The 24,036-nt window shown below is 48.6% G+C and overlaps 1 protein-coding gene across 6 annotated transcripts in view; it reads left to right on the forward strand.

Moving 5' to 3' along the window:
• The window catches only part of NFATC2 (nuclear factor of activated T cells 2), an 82,999-nt gene that overhangs the window by 41,382 nt on the left and 17,581 nt on the right, over positions 1-24,036 (forward strand). For all 6 annotated transcript variants that reach the window (XM_038158764.1, XM_038158766.1, XM_038158760.1 and 3 more), the window contains exons 7-9: positions 7,981-8,036; positions 8,831-8,957; positions 10,518-11,210. In XM_038158764.1, the coding sequence (XP_038014692.1) occupies positions 7,981-8,036; positions 8,831-8,957; positions 10,518-11,210 (876 nt within the window). The remainder of the gene's footprint in view (positions 1-7,980; positions 8,037-8,830; positions 8,958-10,517; positions 11,211-24,036) is intronic.

The following is a 24,036-nucleotide window of genomic DNA, read 5'->3' on the forward strand; positions in this document are numbered from 1 at the left end:
CATTTCCTCTGGATCTTGTAGATGATTCTTCACCCACCGTTAGGAAGGCAGAGGAACGTGGAACTGGTCACATTTGTGACAAAAATACGTGTCTCCATGAGCAGTCATGAACTGCCTTTCTTTGTCTGTTCACAGAACTGCAGCTAGTATATTTTTCCATAGAAATACCTGGAAAAGAAGGACAATTCCCCGAATTGAGGGGGGATGTCATTGTGAAAGTGAGTGTCCGTGTCACGCGAGCCGCAGGCAGGGAGCTGCTGGGGACAGGGCTGGGACAGGCTCAGCCTCGGCTCACGACAGGAAACGGCAGCAGGAAACTGAGTGAAGGGGCTGGAGCTCAGTGCTCTGAGGGATAAAGTGCCTGTGTTTGAAATGCTGATGCATGAATAAATAGCATTAATTTTCTGAATGCTAAGTTTCTGAATTTTCAACATGCATGCCTTAGAGTTCTGAGTTCTTCTTACGGTTCTCTCTTGCTGGTGCAAGATCATAAAATGTGGCTGCTGTGAGCCAGGGGAGCTCATGGATTCCCTAAGCCCAGCACACAAAAGCAGAGTTTGGCTGACAGAGTCTGAAGATCTGAACTTGGAGACACGTAACTGAGCCCAGCTAAGTTAAAGTAGGTCAGGGAAGCAACTAGATTGGACTGTGTTCTTGTAATTTTGATCTGGAAGAGAAAGCTTGAAAAGCAGTCTTGGAGCTATCAAGGACTTGGAATAGGGTGGAGGTCAAGGGTGTTAGTATTTGGTTGGAGCCCAGATCTTACAGTGCAGTTAAAAAAAGAAGAGATTTGGAATTCCCCCTTTTATTTATTTTAATAGTCATGTAATAGTTTGCAAGTCAGATGCTGGTTGCATTGTGTTTACTCCCAGCTGTGTACTGGTTACTGCTGCTCGGCTGTCAGTGATAGAGGAGGTTCGTGTTTCTGGGGGAGAAAAGTGCAAATGGGCTGTGATTTCCCCTGCCAGACTCTTCTGGTGGCCACATGGACATCGTGAATCATCTCTAGGACAATGTGGGTGGTGGAGGAACAACCCAAACACAACCTCCATCCCTGGAGTGGCTCCACCATAAATCTCCAGCTTGGGCCAGGCAGGGTAAGGAGAGGAGGCTCTGCCTGTGCCCTTTGAACTGGGGCAGCTGCCAGGGCCCCCAGGTGTGGACATCCACAAAAGAACAAAATAAATGTGACAAAACAAGTCTGCCCAGCTCTGGAGCCCAGCAGTGCTGCTTGGACACACTTGGATGTGTCCTGGCTGCAGGAGAGCTCAGGCAGGGTGGGCTCAGCTGTGGTGTGCAGTGTGGGGGTGCTGGGTTGAGGTTTTGTCTGCACAGTGCCCAAAATGCTGCACCCCAAGTGTGGAAACAAGGCGTGGGATGTGTGGCAGGGATCCCAGGAATCCTGCAGGGCAGTGCACTGCAGGACACGGTGGTGGGATGGCATCAGGGCAGGGTTAATGTGAGGAGAAGGTTGCTGCTGTAGGGGTTTGATGGTAGGATCATGTTCTCTGCGGGAGAGGTGAAAGGAAATTCCAACTCTGTCTACAGCAGTGTTCCCCTTTTTGCTAGGTCAGTTCCTCGCCGTGCTCCAAACAGGGAGCTCAATCTCTTTTTGTAGTCTGACAGTTTCATGAATGATCCAAAAACTCCTGGGGAGTGCAGAAAATAGCAAAGTATTTTCAGCAGTTAACTCTGTGAACTTAATAATGCGACATTAATGATGCAATTTTCTCAGGCAAATTCAAGAAAAAATAGACAAAAAGCTTTTAAAAAAACTTTCAGTGTTTCCCCAGGTTCATTCAAAAGAGGTGTTGGCTACTTGAACAAATAAACAACTTTAAATATTGAATGTGAGGGTAATGAGTATTAATCAGGAGGATTGGTTTGCCTGGTTGTGCTGTGCAAATTAGAAAGTTTCGGGGTAATGGGGCACCTTGTGCCTCTCCTTGCTGCTGTAGCTGCTGAAAGCCCGCAACACTTTTCCCCCAAGGTTTCCCCCTGGCTGGAATGTGCTGCCTGCCCCAGGTGTTCTTGCAGTCCTCCGGGGCAATCGCCCGAGCAGGGATTCCAAAAAAACACTGCAAAACAGGAAAAAATCTAGGGCTCACCCAGAGAAAAATGCAGAAGAGTGTGGCTGCAGAAACGGAGTTGCCATAGCTGTTGGAGACTCAGCGAGACAGGGTGGAATCCAGTGTTTTGGAAGGTTTCCCCGTATGACACAAGATTTTGGAATTTTACAGCTGGTAAATCCTTATTAACACAGGCAGCCACTGCTGGCCTGGATTCCCTGGCTCACTGTTTACTATGGGGGCGCCTGATGGAAGCGTGCCTGGTCCTGATTATTCAGCTTAATTGTTTAGGGAGAATATTAAAAAATAATCATAATTCTTGGCATAAACAAAAGGCAGAGAGACAAGCTCCCATCACCTGTTGACAGAAAATTGATCATGAAGAAAGCTGGCATGGGGAGTGGAATTCCCTGTTCTCCCACTTAGTCATCGCATCCTGGTGTGACTCATTTTATTACATGGAGGTTCCCAGTGGTTTTATTTTGAGAGAAGCTTTTGTTTAATAATTTATACACACACACACACAAACACACTTATAATCTTAAAAAAACAACAAATCTATTCTGATGAATTGGCATCAGGAATCATTTGGAAGAGCTCTGGAATGAAATACTGTTCCTCCCGCTTCACTGTTCAACTACTGTATTTATGTTTTATTTTAATGGGAATTGAATTCCTCAACAATAGATGGGGAGAATTTGCCTCTAGACTTGTTCTCACTGTGCAAAATGTCAGATATGGGGCTGGGCTGGCTGGTGGATGACTAATCCATTGCCCTTTTACCTCCCAGACCTTGCCTTGTATCTCCAGCCTTGGTGACTCAAACTTCTGTCCTCAGTGCAGTGAAGGCACTGGCCTCTGCTCTGAGCAAACAGAGCTCCAATAACTGCAGTGGGCAGTCTTGCTTCAGAAAGAAAAAGAAATCCATGAAAGTGAAGCTCAGGAATAAATTTAATAGTTCTACTTTTCATGAGTTTTAAATACACTCATGCTGTGTTTGCTGTAAAGTTTGAAAATTGTTTTGAAGTAAGAGCTTCGAAGGAGACAGCTGCTCAGGACCAGATGCTGAGCAGCCTTGTGCTGACTTGAAGCAGAGTAACTTCCCAGCTGAAATCAGAATTTGTCCCTCAATTTGTCTGGAATTTGTCCAGAGCTGCAGACACTCTGAGTGAGGGTTCCTCGTAAGGTTTCTGCTGCCCAGAGTGGGTTTGTCCTGCTGGAAACCATTCACTGCCCTCCCTTTGTTCTTGGGGTGGCTCTAAAAACCCTTCTTTGTTTTCCAGAGATGTCTGTCATCTACTGATAAAAACTGACAGAGATAATTGTGCTTCTCTGGAAGTCCTTCCAAGAATCAGAGTGAATGGGGACAGTTCCTGCAGGCCCAGGGAGAGCTGAACTGGGCAGAGCTGAACTGGGCAGAGCTGAACTGGGCAGAACTGAACTGTGCAGTCAGAGCTCTGCCCCTCTGGTCACCAGGCTGGGTTTCTCTGGGGAACCAGTAACAGGTTGTTCATTGAGTAATTTGTGTAATGCTTGACTGAAAAGCAGTGTACGTTTGCAGGCCTAAAATCACATGCAGGCGTGGAATCCCATCCAGAATCAGCACAATAGTATATTTAGTCTTCAGCTGCAGAGAACTGCAAAGAACATTTCCTGAGCCTCTCAGTCCATCAGTCATGCTTGTTCAAATAAAGCAGTGAGTTTGTTTCCCTGCTAGTTACTGACCCCAAAGTCATGAGTAAGGGATCCTGAATAATGTGTAAAGGCTGTAACTGGTTCAGAAAACCTTTAATTGGCTAATTAAAAAGAGTCCTATAAGGGGCTGCAGAGAATCACCCAGAATGTTCCTAATGCAGCCTGACGTTTTGATTTCCCCCAGTTTGAAGCAGGACTTTTGGTATGATGGCAGTTTGGGTTAGGAAGGGTAGAATTACTTTCTTCCAACAACTCATTCATTCCCCCAAAGAGTGCTGACACAATCAGATCTCTCATCGGGGTTTAATGCTAAGTCTCATAGCCCTGAAGCAGCACAAAAATGTCTATTTCCTGAACGTTTCACTGACCTGTGGTGTTAAAGACTTGCCAACTAAGACAAACCATTAAAAGAGCAGGGAACCACAACAGTAAAAATATTGCATGAGGCAGCCATGTCCAAGAATATTTTATCATCCTGAGTGCAACTGCTGCCCTTTCCAGAGGCAGGGATTGAATTCCCTGTGGTGGAGGCACAGCTGGAAAGGCACCACACACGCAGACCCGGCCCTGGGCTCCTCAGTGATCCTTTGCAGCTTTCTCTCCTGCCCATTGTTGGGGCAGCTTTAATTCTGTGCAATAAGCAGCTATCTGCACTTGTAGACTTTGGATTAAATTATTAATCAAGCTGGGCTTTAGTCTTCTGTGTTTCCAAGCAGGAGCTGTTTGTCCCCTGTGGCATGAGTGGGGTAATTCAGGCCAGAAGGGATCTGGAGGGTTGGGCACAACCTCCTGCTGAAAGCTAAACACATTTCTGGTGCCCAGGCACCACCTGGGTTCCAGGGAAGGGCCTTTGGTGTGACAGGTTTGGCACTGGGGCTGGGCTCCACATCAACCTGAGGATTTTTAGTACATCCTTACAATAAGAACCCATTTTTGTTGAGGACTTTCTCCAAACACCCGCTTTAATTTCCTCCTAAAAAAATTTGCATTTATGCACATTGTAAAGGTGATAAATGTGTTGACAGTTTGGTGCAGGTTTTCTCTGTTCAGAATTTCCTGAAATGATCCTGAGACTTCTCAGTTTATTCCTCCTGCTCTCCATTAGCTCCCAGGGTGTGCGTAATCAAAAGCTTTCTTTTCATTACCAGGAAAAAGAATAGGTTAAAGTAGAGAGAGAGACTTGTGAACGCAGTTGTATTTTTCATTTTCCTCACAGCCTCCCTCATCCTTCTGCCAAGAGCTCCCCATAATGTGCATATGCAGCGCAGTTAAAGGAAAAGCAAATATTGATTGTCTCGAGTTGAAGTGAAGCAGGGAGACAGATGGAGCCACATCATCATATTGAAGCATAAAGGTCAGGGAGTGAGCTGCAGAGTGCTCAAATTCAACAGGGCTCAAAGAACGGGGATTGCTGCTGCTGACAGATTTGTTAGAAACCTGTTTAGCCACAAATATGGAATATATCCAAACGGAAGCATCTATCATTGTTGGAATGATAACCCCAAATACATTTATTTCGTGTTTGCCTTTTCTCATTCTTACTTCTGACCCACACAGACTTTGGACTCAGCCTGAACATCATTTGATTTTTATGGCTGGCTTCATTAGCTTTTAGTGCAATTTCAGTGGCTCAGTCACTAAATCAAATCCCCTGTGGTTGTGGTTGCATGTGTTCCACAGGCTCCTTGGATGTGGCACATGACTCGGAGGCCCGTTTCTACTTTAGTTTATGCATTTTGGACCAACAAATCCTTTTGATTTCCACCTTCTTTGTGAAGTTAGTGCTGTTGCTTCTGCACAGACTGTTTGGATTTAGCAGTACAGAAACAAAGATGAAAACATTCTGCCTGGAGCAAAACCAGCGTCAAATCTTCCTGCTTGGCTGTCCTTGTTGTCAGGACATCTTCATGTGGCATTGCTGAGACAGCTCTGATGTGCGTCTCTATCAGAGCTCTCCCTTTATGATGTATTTTCTATTTTCCTTTTCCCTCCTCTTTCCCTAGAGGACTCTAAAAAATTATCTTTTGGGATGTTTAGGAATGTGGGGAGGTTCCTTAACACACACAGTGATGGTTTCTTTTCTCAAAGCTCACCTAGAAGAGGAATCTCCCCACTGAGCATTTGCTGCCTCATAATCAGACAAGGATTTTCTGGGTTAGCCCCCTTTGGGTTTGGCTCCCCCTTCCCAGCAGCAAGGAGTTGGCTGCATTAAAGGGGTACAGATTGAGTATAGCAGTGGCCAAAGTGGATGCTGATGTTAAATGCCATTAAATAATGGGATGTTTTCCATGCCTTTGCAGCAGTCCCTGGGGGTGTGCAGTGACACAAACTCTGCTGAGGCCTTGCCAGCCCCAGCAGCCACTCAGCCCCTCGGTAGAAAAGACACCTGGCTCACAGGAGGGAGCTTCAAGAAAGAGAGAGAAAACTTGGAGTTGTTCAGTGTTCCCTCCTTGCAGCTGGAAGCCTGGGGTCTCCTGATGGGGCCACACTCCCAGCTCTCTGGGATCTCCTGATGGGGCCACACTCCCAGCTCTCTGGCATCTCCTCATGGGCCCACACTCCCAGCTCTCTGGGGTCTCCTGATGGGGCCACACTCCCAGCTCTTTGGGATCTCCTGATGGGGCCACACTCCCAGCTCTTTGGGATCTCCTGATGGGGCCACACTCCCAGCTCTTTGGGATCTCCTCATGGGGCCACACTCCCAGCTCTTTGGGATCTCCTGATGGGGCCACACTCCCAGCTCTTTGGGATCTCCTGATGGGGCCACACTCCCAGCTCTTTGGGATCTCCTCATGGGGCCACACTCCCAGCTCTTTGGCATCTCCTGATGGGGCCACACTCCCAACTCTCTGGGATCTCCTCATGGGCCCACACTCCCAGCTCCTCCCTGGCTGTGTGCATTGCCCAGGGAGGGTTGGGGTGAGGGCTGGTGCCCCCTGCCCCACCAGCAGCCCCAGGAGCCCATCCCGAGGGAGGGAGGGATGAGAGCTGTGAGCTCCAGGAAAAGCTGCCTGTCCCCAGTGGGTGTGAGCAGAGCTGTCCAGGTGTGGATGGGTGAGGTTCTGTCCCCTGTCTGGGGCAGAAGGAGCTGTCCAGGTGTGGGTGTGGGACAGGTGAGGTTCTGTCCCCTGTCTGGGGCAGAAGGGACCCCGGGGCTGTGTCCTGGCCACAGCTGGGAAGAGGCTGCTCGAGAGCCTGGCACATGTGTCAGCTCATTGTCTGGGCCCAGCACAGAACAAAGAGCACAACAACAGAAGAAATGCAAAATGCATTTAAAAATACTCTTTCATTTCCCTTTTTGCCAGAAGCAGAAGTGCTTAAATAACAGAGGACAAAAGCAGCTCTTGCAGAACTTCCAAGAGTTGGGAAAAATAAAAAGCTCTGTGAGGACTGGGTTTAGGAGATTTTCCCCCTTGTCCTGCCCAGTCTAGGGAACCCCCAAAGCAGGCAGAGCTGGTCCCCCTAAAGCAGACAGCAGCTCCTGGCTGCAGCATTCCCAGTCCATCAGGCCCTTGGGATATGTGTCCCCTGGCCAGTTTCAAAGCAGGCTTTCAGAAAGGTATGAGGCAGTTTTTTCCCTCCCATCAGTACTTATCTTCTGCAAATTGCTTGGCTAAAAGGCTCAATGGAATATGAAAATCAAAAGGGTAAAGATTAAAATCTAAAAAAAAATAAGGAAAGCACTGCAAAAAATGTTTCTATATTTAAGGAATATTTGTAACTGTAAAAAGAGGAAGCACCCAGTCTGTAAATGAATGTCCTGTCACTGCTGATACACTCTCAGAGCACAGGGGTCACTGTGGTGGTGCTCCATACAGGGGGATCAAGTGTGACCATTCACACGTTGTGTGACCTTCTGGTGCCCCCCACCAGTCAGGCTGGCTGGACTCAGGCCTGGTAAAAAGCAGATGTTGCACCTGTGCTGAATATTTCATTCCTCAGTTTGGCCAATTTCTACATAAACATGGAATTGTAATATGTATGTAAGCTCTTTCCTGGCCAGAGAAGTGTTCAGTGATGTGTTTCAATGCAATGCTGGTGCTTTCAGTTAGGACTGGGAAGGTGCTTGAAATCAAGTCCATGTTGAGAGCTGTGCTAGATAATGCCCTTGATTTGTCTCTCTCTCTCTTTTTTAAATTTTTTTTTATTTTTTAATAAGTTCTTTGATTAAAAAGGAAAACCCCACAGTGAGGTTAATGTTGTGATACTCTTCCAGATGGGCAGCAGATCTGGGAAATGGAGGCAACAGTGGACAAAGACAAGAGCCAGCCTGTGAGTATGAAACACGGGGTGTCCTCCTGCAGCTGCTGGGCTGCACCTTGTGTTCACGAGGAGCCTCCAAGGAGCTTCTCAGAAGCAGAAAGAGCAGCAATGCCACCATGAACAAGTGCCAAATGCTGCAGCAGTGCGTGTGCTGCAGAAAGGATTGATTCCCAAGGGAGTCACTGCTGGATTCTGGCCTGCACACCCACGGTGCCAGCCCAGGCTCTGCAGGATGCTGCCCCTGTGCCAGCCCTGGGTGCTGTGGCCAAGCCCAGGGTTTGTCCTGCAGGATTTCAGGTGCCCTTTGGAGGGAAGGAGCCCCTCTGTTCCCTTGGCTTGCTGGGACCTTGCCTGGGCAGGCAGAGCTCTCAGGAGCCAGCAGTGACTCTGCCACGGGCTGTCCCTGCCCGGGAGGCAGCAGGGTCTGCCTGTGGGTAAATCAAAAGCCTACAGAATAACTGAGTTACTCTGACAAAAAGAGGGAATTCTGCAGTGCACACTCCTCTATCAGGCACTGTGGGATTAGCAGAGCTTCTGCATTTGTCACCATTTCATGTTTTATTTGAGGCTGAGACTTCTCTCTCCAAGTGCAGGAGGGATACAGTCCATAGAAACCAACTTGCCAGTGCCAAAAATCCTCTGGTCTTCCACCATCTGCCCCTTTTTTCTCATACCCTTCTTTATAGGGGTGCACAGGGAGGTTCCTCTTGTTATGGCTGGAGGTGTAGCAAGGGGAGCTGCCCTCAACCCCCTGCCAGCCTCGGGTGCTGATCCCTTGATGTCCCCCGTGTTCTTTATTTCAGAGCATGCTTTTTGTGGAAATCCCCGAGTACCGGAACAAGCACATCCGCACAGCCGTGAAGGTCAATTTCTATGTCATCAATGGCAAAAGAAAAAGAAGCCAACCCCAGCACTTCACCTATCACCCAGGTAATTCTCAGGGACAGAGCCACTTTGTTATCTAAGTTCATGAGCAGGATCTGATTTTCTGCTCTGTTGTTTTCTTGCCATTCTTTGAGGATCTAAACGTTGCTAATTTAATTCAGCACTCAACAGCTGCTGGGTTTAAAAGATGCCTGTGATTTATGATCAGGAATTTCCATCAGTTTGGGGTGTCAGTTATTCTGGCAGTGGGCTGATGCTGTCCCATTCACTTGGTGGAAGCTTGCCAAGAGCCTCAGTGGGAACAGGCTCAGGCTGGGACATGGTGTGACCCTCTGAAAACCACGAGTGTTGCCTTCTCTGACGTGTCCAGCAATAAGAAAACATCAGATCTGGGAAAGGGCTTGGGATGGAGGAAGGCAAGCAATATATATTCTTCAGAGTGAGGCTAGTTGAGAAAAATTTGAATGCTTTTGTGATGTTCTTCCTCTGGGGGACTGGTGAGCCATGTCACAATAAATGCAACAGGATTACTAATGAGATTCCCAGAATTTCTCAGCTTTGGCTGGGGGGAAAATATTGTGAGAAAACCAGAGTATTGTGTCTGTGGAAAGCAGAAAGCATAAAATAACAGCACCAGATTTTATGCAAGTTTCAAATGATGTCTTAATTTGACTCGTCTCAAAGGAAAGGCCAACATTCCTTCAGACTCTTATTTTGGTCTCCTCCAGCCTGAAAATCTCTGGTCCTCTCCCTGAATTGATGAACTCTATAGGGTATCACCAATGTGAAGGGTTTGTACAGTTGCTAAATTGTTCTGCTCTGGAACAGTATTGGGAAGCACACTTCTCTCTCAATACAATCCCTAAAACAGACCACTTAGGAGAAGGAATCTTTGCTTCCAGACAAGAATTTTGCATGACCACTGTATGGTTTCCATTGTGTGGTGTTTCTGTAGTGAGTTTTGGGGAAGATTTGACCAAAAAATCATTGGAAATGTAGAGGACCATCATTTACCCCACCAGGATTCACACAACTGTTACTGAATCATGGTCTTTTAAATGATGGTGTCAGACAGGTCTTCATCTCTCAGCACTGAGGAAACTTTCTGCAGCACAGACAAAAGCTGTAGAACAGTTCAGCTCTGCCTTTGGTCACTTGTTAGATGTTTGACAGAAGGGTGGGGAGTTGTTTATGTCCTGGGATTTCTGTTGATTCAGCCTCCTTTGAGATGGAAGTACTGCATGAAACACCTATCTATGACTTCTTATTTTGTCTGTGTTCCAGAATGGAATTAATGAATGAATTAAAATGAATTACACTAATTAAATGAATTAAAACAGGAGATGAAGTGTTGAATTTTTCAACTTTAGCAATTTGTGGTTCGTTAGTGCATTAAAGATTTTTCAAGAACCTCTTAGCACAGAGTGCTTTGAAGAATCTTTGCCGTGGTTGCACGTGGGTGATTTATTAAACTCAGTGCTTGTGACATATGGATTTACACACACAAATCTTGTAAAAGGCTTAAATCTCTTATTGCTTCAAGGAAAACCTCTCTGTTTCTCCTCAGCTCGTTACGAATAACGTCCTTTGCATGCTTTATTCTAGTACCATCAATCAAAACAGAGCCCATTGATGACTATGATCCAGCCCTAATCTGCAATCCAGTGCACAGTGCTCTGGGGACAGTAACACAGCCTTACTATTCACAGCACACAATGGCCACCGAGTCCCCTTCCTGCCTCGTGGCCACCATGGCTCCTTGCCAGCAGCTGCGCTCAGGCCTCTCCTCTCCCGACTCGCGGTACCACCAGCAGAACCCGGCTGTGATTTACCAAAGGAGCAAGAGCCTGAGCCCCAGCCAGCTGGGCTACCAGCAGCCCAACCTGATGGCCACGCCAGTTGCCATCGCGGATGCGCACAGGTCCGTGCTGGTGCACGCTGGCTCCCCAGCCCAGAGCTCAGCCGTGCTGCAGCACTCCCCGGGCCACCAGCAGTCTTCTCCTGTCATCCACTACTCTCCAACCAACCAGCAGCTGAGGTGTGGGAGCCACCAGGAGTTCCAGCACATCATGTGCTGTGAGAATTTCACGTCCGGCGTGTCGAGACCCAGCCAGCCCCAGGCCGGCCAGGCGCAGAGGCTCAGCCCCAGCTCCTACCCCACGGTCATCCAGCAGCAGGCGGCCCCGGGCCAGCGGGCAGCCAAGAACGGGCCACCAGGGAGTGACCAGAAGGACGTGCTGCCAGCAGGAGTGACCATCAAGCAGGAGCAGAACCTGGACCAGGCGTACCTGGACGATGGTAAGTGCTGTGCCCCTCTCAGGGCTGCTTTGCTGGAGGGAGGGGGCGAGGTTGGGGTTCTCAATGCTCCTGCTCCTCGGCGTGGCCCCCTTGGTGGCTGTGGGCATTTGCTGTGCATTCTGGCTGGACTGGGCTCTCTCGTTAGGTTTTGGTTGATGGCAAAGCACTTTGGCCACTCACCCACAGGACCCCTCTGCTTGCTCCATGCCACGTTGAGCTGGTCCCGTTTTGTCTCCCTTTGCCAAAGGTTCCGTTGCCAGTTTGGAAAATGGCGGATCTGAAATTACTTCTTAATTATTTTATTATATATTTTTTTTTTAATATCAGGGCAAAGTCCACTTTGTAAAATGCTCTTGTACATTTTGTACCAAAAAAAAGCCCATTGAGCAATCTATCGAGGCCTGTAATGAACGGGGTAGTGCTGCAGGCAAAACCATTGCAGATGTTCTAGATGAACAGTGGGACATTGATAAGTAAAACAATGCTGTTCCTTTGTTGTGAGCCAGCTGATTTAGCCTTTAGGAATGAACATAAGTTAGAGTAAAGCTTTCTTTGAACACATCCTGCTTATTCTTAGGTAGGCAGCTATTGGCAGCCTGGTTGATTGGTTCTTTTATTAAAGCACGTTTCTGGCAGGAGGAAATCAATGCAAAATTAATAGTGCAGCTGGACACGGCAGTCACAGAGAGCAGCAGCAAACCCAACATTGATTTTAGTGGGAGCAGAGTGAGGCTGCTGGAAATATTGCTGCAAGTGCAGGATGTTCCTGTGCAGGAAGTACAGACCTGCTTGGCACAAATGGTAGCTCTGCTCTCCTCTCAGTGCAGGCCCTTGCAGGCTTGATCCTGGGTGTGCACCAGGATGTGCGCCAAGCACCCAATAGTTTGAGATTCTTACTGCACTTACCTGGAGTTGTAAAATTGTGCCTGTGAAAGTTTTGCTTTCCTCAGCTTGGGTCCTGAGTGCTCTGTATGGTGTGCAGCCTTCATTGCTGGGTTTGTGGGCAGAGTTTGGATGGTTTCCTCTGTTACTGTGTTTGCAGAGTGGTTGATGCAGCTTTGGTACCATCACAGTAAAATCTGGAGAGTTTTTACTGGTTCCCTTCTCTGAGCAGGAGATTCATTTAACTTGGGAGATTCACTTTTCATTCAGGGAATTGGGCATGATAACAAAGCAAGAGAATCCTTCTGACAGGAGAACTAAACACTGTTGTTGAGGGTAATTTTAAGATGAGAAACTGAGAGATTCTTCCACATTTCTAAAAATACTTGGTACACACCTTGTAAAAGAAAGAAAAGAGAAAGCTTTTCCTTCAAGATTCTGTCTTCAAAGTCAAGCCATAGTCCACTTAAAAGAACTCCCAAGACAGACTGCAAAGTTAATTTTGCTGAGTTTTGCATCAGGCCAGTGACACCCAAGGGCACAGCTCACCCAGGATGCACTCAGCCTCCCTGCTAAGGGAGCCATTGGGCAGAACAGCAGCAATTAATAATGAAATCCAGGCTTCTCCTTGGCTGCCTGGATCATCTTCAGTTGATTGCAGCTACAGATTGCTTTATCTATCATGCCACCCAAGTCAGGCCAGGCAAGATGGGCCACATGTAGTCGACTTCTTTACTGACCTCAGTGAGTTTATATCAGCTGGAAGTGTGACTTGGAGAATTGTGATTTACTTTAGGGCTTTGCAAAGCATTTCATTCTGAAATGCTCCGGACTTGAATTGAAAAGCCACATTGTTTGCTGCTGGGGAAAAGTGACTCAGAACATAACAAAAGCCATGTTTTTCCTGACTAGAAAGTTTGGGTTTGTGCTTTATAGTATTAAAAGAAAGCAAACCCAAAGGATTATGGAGGCTTTGCCCTTAAATCCCTTTTATCCAGAAAGCTCTTGTGAGATAAAGTGAGCTGTGAGGTCCTGCAGTGATTTTCACGGGCAGACACGGAGCTGCTGCTGGCCCGGGCAGGCTTGGCACGAGCCAAGTGCTGCTGCTGCTGCTGCTGCCCGGGCTCTTGGGCAATCACTGCTGGCGGCTCTCACTTCCCTTTGCTCTTCCTCCCTTCCCCCATCTTCCTCCTGCCCCTGCCTTGTTCTCCTTTCTCCGGAGTTCTGCTGACATCCAGCTTTTGTCCCTTTGCTCTCGAGCCTCCCCTCAGCAGCCCCTGCCCGCTGTCTCCATGGTTAGCACCCAGCCTCGGTGCTCCGGGCTTTGTTTCTATCCCGAGCTTTGCCTCAAACCTGAGGAGTGACCTGGGCATGGCCCGTGCTGGCAGTTCCTCACTCCTGGAGCTGGTGCCTCTCAGAGTGGGCACTCAGCTGAGGGTGCTGGGGCTGTCCTGGCAGGGACCGGAGCAGAGCATCCCGCAGCTGACACCACTGTCATTCCTCCTCACCTCTCTCAGCGTCCTGAAGTCACTGCTGGCAGCACCTCATTGTTTTCTTCTCTTCCCTGCCGTAAAAAGATGTCATTTGTCCTTCCTGAGACCGTGGCTTGGTTTTGCTCAGAGCCTTCACTGCTCCACAGGGCACAAAACCCTGGGAATGCAGCACATTTAACCTGCCTTGAAAAGCTGAGAGCTGTTCTCCCCTCTGCAGGAGGATTCCAGGCCTGTGGGCTCTCAAGGTTGGGTGCAGCCAAACCAGCCTGGAGCCCGAGGCAGGTGATGGCAGGGATTTACCATCTTCTCAGATGGGTTCTGCCACGTGCCAGGAGTGCTTGGTGCCCAGCTGGTGCCCTCCCCAGCCCCTTGGGGATCATTTCAGCAGAGCTCTAGCAGGTTTCTGGCCCTGCTGCAGATGTGCAGAGCTGCCACTTGTTTTCTGGAAGGAGACTTTGGCCCCTCTTCTCCTCTTGCTGTGCAGCCTCGGGCAGGAGGTGCCCAGCCCAGCCTGTGGTGCCTCCTGCAGCTCCCAGCCCTGCCCTCCCAGCCAGGGTGACAAAACAGGCTTGCAGGAAGGAAGGCTGCACTCCCCAGTCAGAGAGGGTGGATTTGGATGTGCACCCACCAGGGACTGATGCAAGTTCAGCATTGCCACACACGGCTGCCTTCACACACATACCCCTCCTTATTCCTCTGTAAAATAGATATATCTGTAACCTTCTGATAGCAGAAACTGGGGAGAATCCCCTCAGGAGGGGACTGCTCATGAAAAAGTGACAGGGAAACCTTTGTTACACACCTCTGCCTCAGAGATTCATGACTGCTGGAATTACCTGGGGAGTGAGGATAGTGGCAGGAGTGTCCCTGAGTGCCAGGAGACCCTTGAGGATGCACCAGGTGTCCAGGCTAGTGCTGGCAGGCCGGGACCAGCCTCAGATGCAAGTGAAAGCCATGGGGTGACAGAGTGATAAGCTCCTTTCAGCTGAGGCCTCATCTTAATGTTATTCATAACCAAACCGCCCACGATGGTAAAAGTTACCCAAACAACCACATCAGTATGTTGACAAATAGAATGTAGTCCCTCCAAATAGAATGTAGTCCCTCCAGCGCCTCAGAGCACTGAGATTAACTGTTTAAAGCACAAACCCAGCCCAAAATGTAGTTCTTTGCAGCACTGTCTGCAATCCCCTGGTGGGGCAGGGTCGAGAGGGGTGACCCAGGGCTGGGGCACTGACTGTGCTCCTCCTGCAGAGCCACTGTGCAGCCCAGCTCCACGGGCCAGTTCCCCCTCTGGGACACAGACACGAGGCTCAATTCCACACAGAGATCATGGTTGTGTAGCTTGAGTGATATCAGCTCGCCTGCCTTAGATCGAGATCTTTTCAGTTCAGCTGTCAGGCTGAACTTTGCAAAGAAAAATGATTGTCATTATTCAAATAGTAACTGTCTAACCACATCTGACACTCAGAGCCTGCTGGATACAGCAGCTCTAAATTATTTTTGGTGCACAGTAATGTCCTTTGGGGAGGAGAGGAGCAAGGCAGATGCTGTGCAGTGGTTTATCAGGCTGCTGATCAGCAGAGATGTTTTATAGTGAGCTCAGGTATTTCGCAGAAAACTTGAGACACGTCAGATATTTCTTTAGAAAGCGGCTGTGCAGGATGTGCAGTGTGGTCCTCACATCACCAGCACTTCAGATCACTCCATGGCGAGCTGTGTGCTCACAGTGCAGTTCTGCTCATCCAGCACCACTCAGAGTGTGTTACATTTCATCCCTGCGTTTCCTTCCTGTGTTCTTCCATTCAGCAAGGAGAAAACCCTCAGTCCGTGCCCCCGGTATTCACATCCCTTCTCTCCTCCACGTTCAGCAGGAAGCTTTCTTTCCTGGCCAGCTCTGATCTCCTTGGGCAGGGAGCACCTCCAGGAAACCCTGTCAGAGCTCAGAGTGCTGCTCCAGGACTGAGCTCCTGCTGCTCCTGGGGGGCTCTGGCTCGGTGCTGGCACATCCTGCTGCCCTCCCCAGCCCTGCCCCTGGCTGGAGGGGTGGCACAGGCAGCTCTGGCAGCTGGGGGTTCCAGAGGGAGCCCCTCTGAGCCCTGGAGCTGCACTGGCAGGGCCAGGGTCCTGCCTGGCTGGAGAGCAGCTGCTTTTCTCTCTAAACCCTGTCCTGAGCCCATGCACAGACAGCACAGGGGTTGGTGGCTCTAGGGGCATATTTTGGGTTGGTTTGTAGTTGTTTCCATCTTGTGTCCATGCACAGAGTCAAGGAGCAAGACAGGGCAGAGGGGAAATGTTCTTGTTTGCTGGCATTTTAGACAGGGGTGAATTTGAGTCCTGCGAATGGGCTGAGGTTCAGTTTGGAGCAACAATTTGCATCTAAAAAAGCCACGCTCTGTTTTTAATTAGAACTTCTTTTCATAGAAGGTGTGGTCACTTCTGCTCAGGCAGAGTTTGACTAAGAGTGAAGCCTGTATGTTCTCCAAAACATTTTGCTCAAACACTCTAGCAAATCTATGTATTCATCAGGCTCATTCCTGAAGCTCTGACTCACATTATTACAGATTTTCTGTTCTCTGCTGGGACCTTGCAGCACTCCCTCGGTACACTGCAGCTTTATTTTTGGATCACTGCTCTTGTGGGTTTGTGTTAGGATCTCCATGCCCTGTCCTGTGCCTTGCTTTTCTAGAGGCAGTATAAAAGGGGAGAAAGCCATCGTTCTGCTCCCAAAACCCTGAAGTCTGTTGGCAGGAAGCAGAAAGATCAGTCTGGTAGGAGGGAGGCCTGGGTTCAGTCTGAGCTTGGTCTTTCAGCAAAGTATTCAATCCCCTGCACCTCTGTTTTCTATTGTTAAAAAGTACCTTATCCTTCACTCTTGTACAGTTAAGCATTAATTAATTTGTGTCAGTAACAAACACAGGGATTCCCAGAAAAAACTCTACACTTGCATACCTGAGTATGAATTAAGTATTTGTATTGTTGTAGCAGGCTCCATCTGCTCTTCTTCTTCACCTCCAGCAACAATTCTCTGTTAAAAAGCTCAGACAAATCCAGCCCCATTTGAAGATTGCCCTTTCCCCAGCAGCCTCAAAGCATGCAAACCAAAACAAAGCGAGAAAAACAAAAACCCTTACATCCCAAATCAGCAGTAGAGGAAGGAAGAAAATGAGCTGAGTGATTAAAACCATCGTTCCACTGGCACCTCTTTGTTCTGGAGCTCAGGAATCTTTAATTGGTGCAGCCAGTGCCCACAGGCGAGTTGTGTCACAAAGCGTTTCCTGTGGAGGAGCACAGGAACATGCAGAGCCCATGAGGAGCCCCGAACTGCACGAGGGGCACGGGGCTCTGCTGCCTCCCCCATGGGCACTGCTGCCTCCCCCATGGGCTCTGCTGCCTCCCCCATGGGCTCTGCTGCCTCCTCCGTGGGCTCTGCTGCCTCCTCCGTGGGCTCTGCTGCCTCCCCCATGGGCACAGGGGCTCTGCTGCCTCCTCCATGGGCTCTGCTGCCTCCCCCATGGGCACTGCTGCCTCCTCCATGGGCACTGCTGCCTCCTCCATGGGCTCTGTTGCCTCCCCCGTGGGAGGTGGAAGGCACGTCCCCCTTTGAAGGCTGGCTGTTATCAGCTGAAAGCACTCAGCTTTTGGGAGGCATCAGGCAATTTTCAATGATAGTTTTGAAATGCTGGCAAAGAGTTAGTTGAAAAAAAGAACTTGTTCGTGCAGTTGGGAATTGAAAGCTTCTGAACCACAATAAAGTCCTTTCCCAGACTTGCTGTCCATTTACTCCAAGCTCGTGGCATTCCTTAGACAGTCTGAATCACAGGCAGCAGACAGCTCTTACAAAGGAGACCATAGACACCCATCTGTTGGGAGGCATCTGCCAAAACAGACCATACATTTACTTTTATTCCTTCAATCCACTTCCAATTTAAAGGGATAATAACAATAACATTTTTCACTCCAGTGCAGAGAAATGGTGATGAATTAAAAGTATTCCACTGCAGAAGGAGGCAGACAGGCTTGTCCCCAGTTACACAGATGGGTGAAGCAGGATCAGAGCTTTTGAGGGACTTGGCTCCAGCTGAGGCAAGAAGTCCGTGGTGAAACTGTGGCTTTCCTGGAGAATCCCAGACTTGCAGGAACCCCCAGGTGTGCAGGAGCTGGAGCAGCTCTGGCTGTGCTGTAGTGGTTCAATCATGTCGCACTGAAGGGAGCTCCTGTCTCCTCTCTCTCCTTTCTTGCTGTGCCTGTCAGAGTTGCAGGTGCTTTCCAGCAGTGAGCAGTGGCTGGCAGGTCACTGTCACTGGGGTCAGCCTGCCACAAACATTCTCATTTCTTGGGCACGAGTCTGGAGACTGAGCAAAGCTGCTGTGTGAGCAAGTGCAGGTGTGAGGAAAAGGGATCTTCCTACGAGCTGGGAAGACTCTGGGTGCTTCACACAGAAACTCTTTCAGTGCAGTCAAAATTGTAACAGTTTTGTCAACAGTTTTTAGAAATGGGGACTCTGGTGATGAGAGATGTGCAGCTAGAAGATGGTTTATAACAAAACCATGTGAAGCAGGAAAGGGGATTAACTCATTTTAGTGCTGAATTCTCCATTTTGCATTGAACCAGAGACGTGCTCTCTGGAAGCCTTGAGCAGGGCTTGTGTTACACTCCAGCAGCTCACCACAGAGCTGGGCTGGTTAAGGTGGTTGGTTGTTTTGGGGTTTTTTTAATTTTATTTTGCTAACACAGCTATTCTGGTGAAAACCCTTGCAGAGACACAGCTCTGGTGGTGTAGAAGCCTGGGATCAGCCCAGTCAGGCCGAGTCAGGGAACCAGCAGCAGCTCTTTCCCTGCAGGGATGTGTGCTGGGGTGGCTGTGCGCAGGCAGGGGGTTTGTTCCTGGGGTAGCTATAGAGTAAATGTGAACATGTGGGGGAACAGAAGGGATTTTATGTGACAGTAAGTGCAGAGCTCAGCCTGCTTGGTCTGTTGAGCACCTCAGGATGAACCCCAGTAACTCCCAGCACAGGTGAAGCGCTGAGCTGGATTCGTGTCCAGGAGCAGCTTTGCTGAGGGACCGTGTGCCTGCAGCCAGGGGAGTGCCTCACAAACAGGGAGGGCACTAAAGTCCTTTCAGCTCCCCTTCAGAATGAGCATGATGTAATTGAATATTAATCAGTGAACTAGCTCACATCCACAGGGCAGCTCCAGGCTCTTGCTAATTCTTTGCAAATTTCATTGCAGTTCTTGGAATATTAATAGCAATTTAAAAGTCCCCGTGCAGGTGACTTTTCTTACTGATCTTTTAAGAAAAAAACCAAAGTGTTAAAAATACAAACGGCATGTTTTGGGCTTTCAAAATTCAGACAGACAAAACTGATGCAACTTTGGGGCGGGAGGTTGATTGCATGATTTAAAAACCAGTCTCATGATTGTTGGAGGCCTGACTCATGAGCCCTGAGCGCCTGGCTTTGGCATTGCTGCTCCTCACAGCTTCATTTGGTACAAATTGAGTTAATGCTGGGAATGTGCAGAGGTGGGGAAAAGGCCTTTTCTCCCCTTAAAGCTCGATGTAATCATTGGGAGGATTCAGCTCCTCCTGCAATGGCTCTTGAAAAGGCAGCTCGAGTCCTTTTTGAGCTGCACTTTGAAATGCTGGGAGCAGCTGCAGAGCCTGGCTGCTCGGAAGAGTTTGGAAAACATCTGCATATTTTTTTAACTGTTGTGAAATAAAATGCTTGGCAAGAATAACCATCTTAAAGATCTACAATTTTTTATGGTGCAAACTGAAAGGCAGTTTCTACTGTAGAAAAATGCCTGGGTTCTCAGCATTACTTGCACAAGCAGAATTTCTCAGCTCAGGTCACCTCCTGCCAAGGAGCAGGGATGGTTGGTGGGGGACTTTTTGTTTGTATAGACCTCTGGTCTCACAAGAATGGAGACCTAGAATTTATTAGCTTAAAATAAGGTTTTTTTCCACCTGTTTTTCTTAGTTTGTTATAAATAATAATGTAATTTATTTATAATTAGCTGTACATATAGAAATATAATAATAATTTCTAATCAGTATTTATTGATAAATCTCTGGCCATTTTTAAATTAAGAAAATGAGGATGAATCATCTGAATTGCCCATCTGAGTTTGTTTTCTTGAGAACTCAGAGCAGTGAGAGCTGCTTTTCTGCCCAGCAGAAGCTGGTATGGCCTTACACTGCCCACCCCTTTTATTGCTGTTTCCTCACCAGTTCCAGGAGACTTCTGTGCTCCCGTTTGGATGCAGTGGGTGCTTAGAGGCATTTTTAAAGCAAATGTACAAGACAATCGTGCACTGGCTGTGCGAGGTGCTCCATGACCTAATGGTCACTGCAGCTCCTCTGATGTGAGGAGCAAGCAGCACATCCCTGCCTGTGCCAGGGGACAGTCAGGGCTGGGGGAAGAACAAGTACTTGGAGACCTTAAAACTCCCTGCAGCACTTGAGCTGCTGGTTGGGATTTTCAGGCAGGTGCTGGCTTTCACACTCGCACTCCCTAATGCAACTTTTTCTGTGTTTACCAAGAAGAAACCTAAAATGCATAAACAATGCAGTTGTGTCTGAATCATCACTCTGAGTCCCCATGCTTCAGTTTTGCAAGCGCAGAAATCTGGGCATGCATCCAGCTGGGAATTTCACAGATGACTCCTCGCTCTCAGAGGGGTCCGTGCAAAAACCTGAAATCCAAGGATTCCCCATTTTGCAAGCATTCACATCCTCCAGTTTGTGTGCACGTCTCCAAGGGATGCTGCAGTCTGGAATTAAAACTCTGATCTCTACAAATTTGCATGACTAATGGTCTGCAAATGATGAGAACTTGGTCTTGAGTTGGATTTAGCCAGCGTTAGGCATAAAAGAGTTAAATCTTCAGCTACTGTTAACTGGAGTCAAACCACTGAGGATCACGGAGCTTCACCATGAGCAGCTCTCAGTGACCCAGTGACAAACAAGGCTGACACTCCTCCTCTTCTTACACCTTCTCCTAATCCACACAGTTCCCATTTTAATCAAGCCATGTCCTTTTGTGGATTTTTAGTTTAGAAATTTGCACTCCAAAACATAAAGCAACCTCTGCCTTCAGCTGAACAACCACTGCTTCTTTAGAGTGAGATTACAATTTAGATGTAGTGAGAAAAGGATTCTTGCCTTCTGCCTGTGGATGTTGGAGTGCTAGGCTTGCACCTGAGGGGGAATTCTTCCACGTGGGTAATTGCCAGGTGTGGAAGTAAAGGTCAGAAGGGGCTGTCCCTTCCTCTTGGCAGTGGGCATTGGGAAGGACATGTTGTGCACCAAACACCGTGCTCTGCATGAACCTGAGACCCTGCACAAACTGGGGTGATGTCCCTGCAAAGGGCCAGCAGCGTGGTCCTTGCTCGGTGGTGACCTCCTCTGACTCTGCAAGGAGTCACTTGGGCCAGGGCAGAAGCAGCAGTAAATTAGAGAAGTGTGAGTTTGCAATCATTCCCTGTGATCAGCTCTGCCAGGGCAGTCTAGTCAAAGATTCCCAGATTGTGGTGTGGTGTGGTTTGGTTTTTTAATGATGAATGACTTCATCAGCCCTGAATGAATGGAGTCAAATGTAGGACAAATAGTGAGACGCAGGAATGACTCCTGTGACATTTGCAATGGATGGGTGCTGGTTTATTTAGGTGGTTTCTAAGTTTCTTTGGAAAGAGTGAGAGTGACTAAAAGAAGGGGGAACCACTTCATAAGTGTGGGGGTCAGTGGTGAAAGTACTGTGGCAGTTAAACCTCCCTGGGCTCAGCATCTGTCATGACGAGCAGCTCAGCCTGTTCCTTGGTGAGATCCGGCTTCCAGGAGACTCCACAGCCACGGGGCCAGAGGCCTGGCTGGTGGAGCAGACGTTGCATTCCCTTTGGGGTCAGATGTGACCCAGTGCTGGGTCTTATCAGCCACTTGTGGGCCTCCAGTTCTGCCCAGGAGGCAGCAGGGCTGCCCTGCTGAAATGCCCCTGGTCACCAGCAGAGGAACCTGTGACTAGGGCTCAGGGAAATGCCCCACTTCAAGTCACTGCAGATGAAGTCATTATAATTCTGTACAAATGATGTTTGCAAAGGCTGGAAATAGTCTGGACACGCCAGGCATCGGGCAGATCCAGGCTTAAATCAGGACTGAGGCAAACATGAGGGGAAATTTTAGCAGCTGCATTTTTTAATTGTAGTTTGAGTTGTGTATCTTTCTTCCTTGAAGTTGCATTACATTTTCTCTTATCTGATTTCTTCTGCACCCTTGTTTGTTTGCTTTGTGTGGGGTGCTGTCTCCTTCCTTGGAAAGGAGTCCAAGATTGCAGCATCTAAAACTCCAGCAGGTAGACCCTGATTTTCAGCTAGGCAGGCTGGGTTACATGAGGGCTCTTCTGAGGCCATCCTGCAGCTTCAAACCCTCAAATAACTTAGTGGTGTTGTAAGATATATTTCCTTTTTTTAAAAAATGCCATTGATTTATATACAAATTTTTCTTCAGGACAATTTTTATAGGCTATTATTAAAGCACAAAACTAGTGCTGGGTTTGGTTTAGAAATCAGTATCTCTGGCCCTTTGGTTCTTGGATACACTTCATAGCTCTTCACAACTAAGGTAAATTCTAAATCAAGATTATGGCTTCAGAGAATTTTGAGGCTGTTCAGATGACAGTCTTGGTTTAGATGCAGCACTGAATGCTCCTCCAGTCTGTCATGCAGAAACACATCTCTGCATTCAGAGCCTGCTGCTGAGCACTGAGTGTCAGTGCAGGGGCTGGAGGGAGCTTCTCCCACGGGGGACACTGCAGTGCAGCCCTGGGGCCAGTTCCTGGCAGATGATCCAGCCCCTCATGCCAGTGAGGCTGCAGTGATGCTTGGTTTCAGCAGTCTGGTTTCAGCCTCTCCACGGGGGACACTGCAGTGCAGCCCTGGGGCCAGTTCCTGGCAGATGATCCAGCCCCTCATGCCAGTGAGGCTGCAGTGATGCTCGGTTTCAGCCTCTGTGTGAGCAGCTCAGGCTCTGGTGTCCTCCTGAGTGAAGCACACACTGCTGGCTGGGGTGTGTTGCCCACGTGGGTGCAGTGGCCGGGCTGGCAGGATGGGAGCCTGCAGGATGAGGGGTAGCAAAGGGCAGCCTGCCCAGCCCCCGAGTGCCCCAGGCAGAGCCCCTGGGGTCTCTCTCCCCAGCCCAGCTCGGATGCTCGGTTATCAGGGAGCCCCTGTCCGCGGCACGGAGGCAGAAATGCTTTGGCAGGGCAAGAAGTGAGGAAATGAATTTTCTTGTCTTTCGAAAACAGCGCGGCCATCCCGGCCGGACAGCTCGAATTTGTTATGATAGCAAAACAAGTTCTATGGAAACCATTGTGAGCCCTGAGCGAGGCTGCCCAGGAGAGTTGGGGAAAGCCGCTTTTGTTTGTTGTGCTTGGCATGGCTCTGCTCTGGATGAAGATGCTTTAATTTTGTGGGGAGACCCAAGAGAGCATTCCTCTTTTTCCATACCAGAAAGCCTTCCAAGCTGGCATAAGCGTCCCCTCTTTCCAGCTGCTCCTTTCCAAACACACTGTGCCTCCTAAAGATAGTCTTTACAGTGGCTGGGGCTGGTGGAAAACATGAAGCCTGCATGGATTAGCACAGGAATTCATTTGGGCTGACGAATTGGGTTTCCCTCTATAAACAGCAGTAGTGTTTTCATCTTCTGGACAGCACAGCCAACTTCACGTCCTCCTGCTCCTCGCCCGCCCTCCGCCTGTGTCCGGCCCAGCTGAGAGCACAGCAAGGCCTCTTGTGGGGGATGGCAAACAGCACGTGTTCAACGAGGTGTTTGCACCTATCTCCCCTCTCAGACAGGCTTTTTCCAGCCCTTAGAAGAGGTGGTGGGGTTATTTTGTTGGGCTGTTTTTTTTTTTTTTTCTCTCCAGTTTATTTTTCTTTCCAGGTAAAAGGGAAATTAAAGCAGTCCCTTCTCCCTGGCTTAGTGACCTTACAGGCAGCCCACACTATGGATTTTCTTTTCTACTTTGTTTAATTTTAAGTACAATGTGCTTAGCATCTGCAGGAGTTGGGGATTCTCTAGAGAGGATTTTGCCTCCCTTTTTCCCCCCAGGGCCATCCTGCCCCTGCCAGGGGAGCACCTCCAGCACAGCACTGCTGCAAATACACTTTCCTATCACTTAGACTTTCTTTATAGCTTACTTAGTAAATAATGAGGAATTATTAATCACCCCACATCGTTCCTGTGGTTGCTCAGGAAAGATGTGAAGGCCAGTTTTGTGACCAGGCTGCATTTAGTGCTGTTTTGTATTTACCTGACTGCTCAGTGATGGATGGTTTTCTCCATGTCCCTGAGTAGCTGAATGTGGAATTGGAGTTGTTGTGGATAAAAGTAGAGGATTTGATATTCAGCTGTCAAATGGAAGAATTGTTCAGGTAGTAAAGCTCTGTCCCTTAAT

The sequence above is a fragment of the Motacilla alba genome, chromosome 20 (assembly GCF_015832195.1).
Source record: "Motacilla alba alba isolate MOTALB_02 chromosome 20, Motacilla_alba_V1.0_pri, whole genome shotgun sequence".
Classification (NCBI taxonomy): Eukaryota; Metazoa; Chordata; class Aves; order Passeriformes; family Motacillidae; genus Motacilla; species Motacilla alba.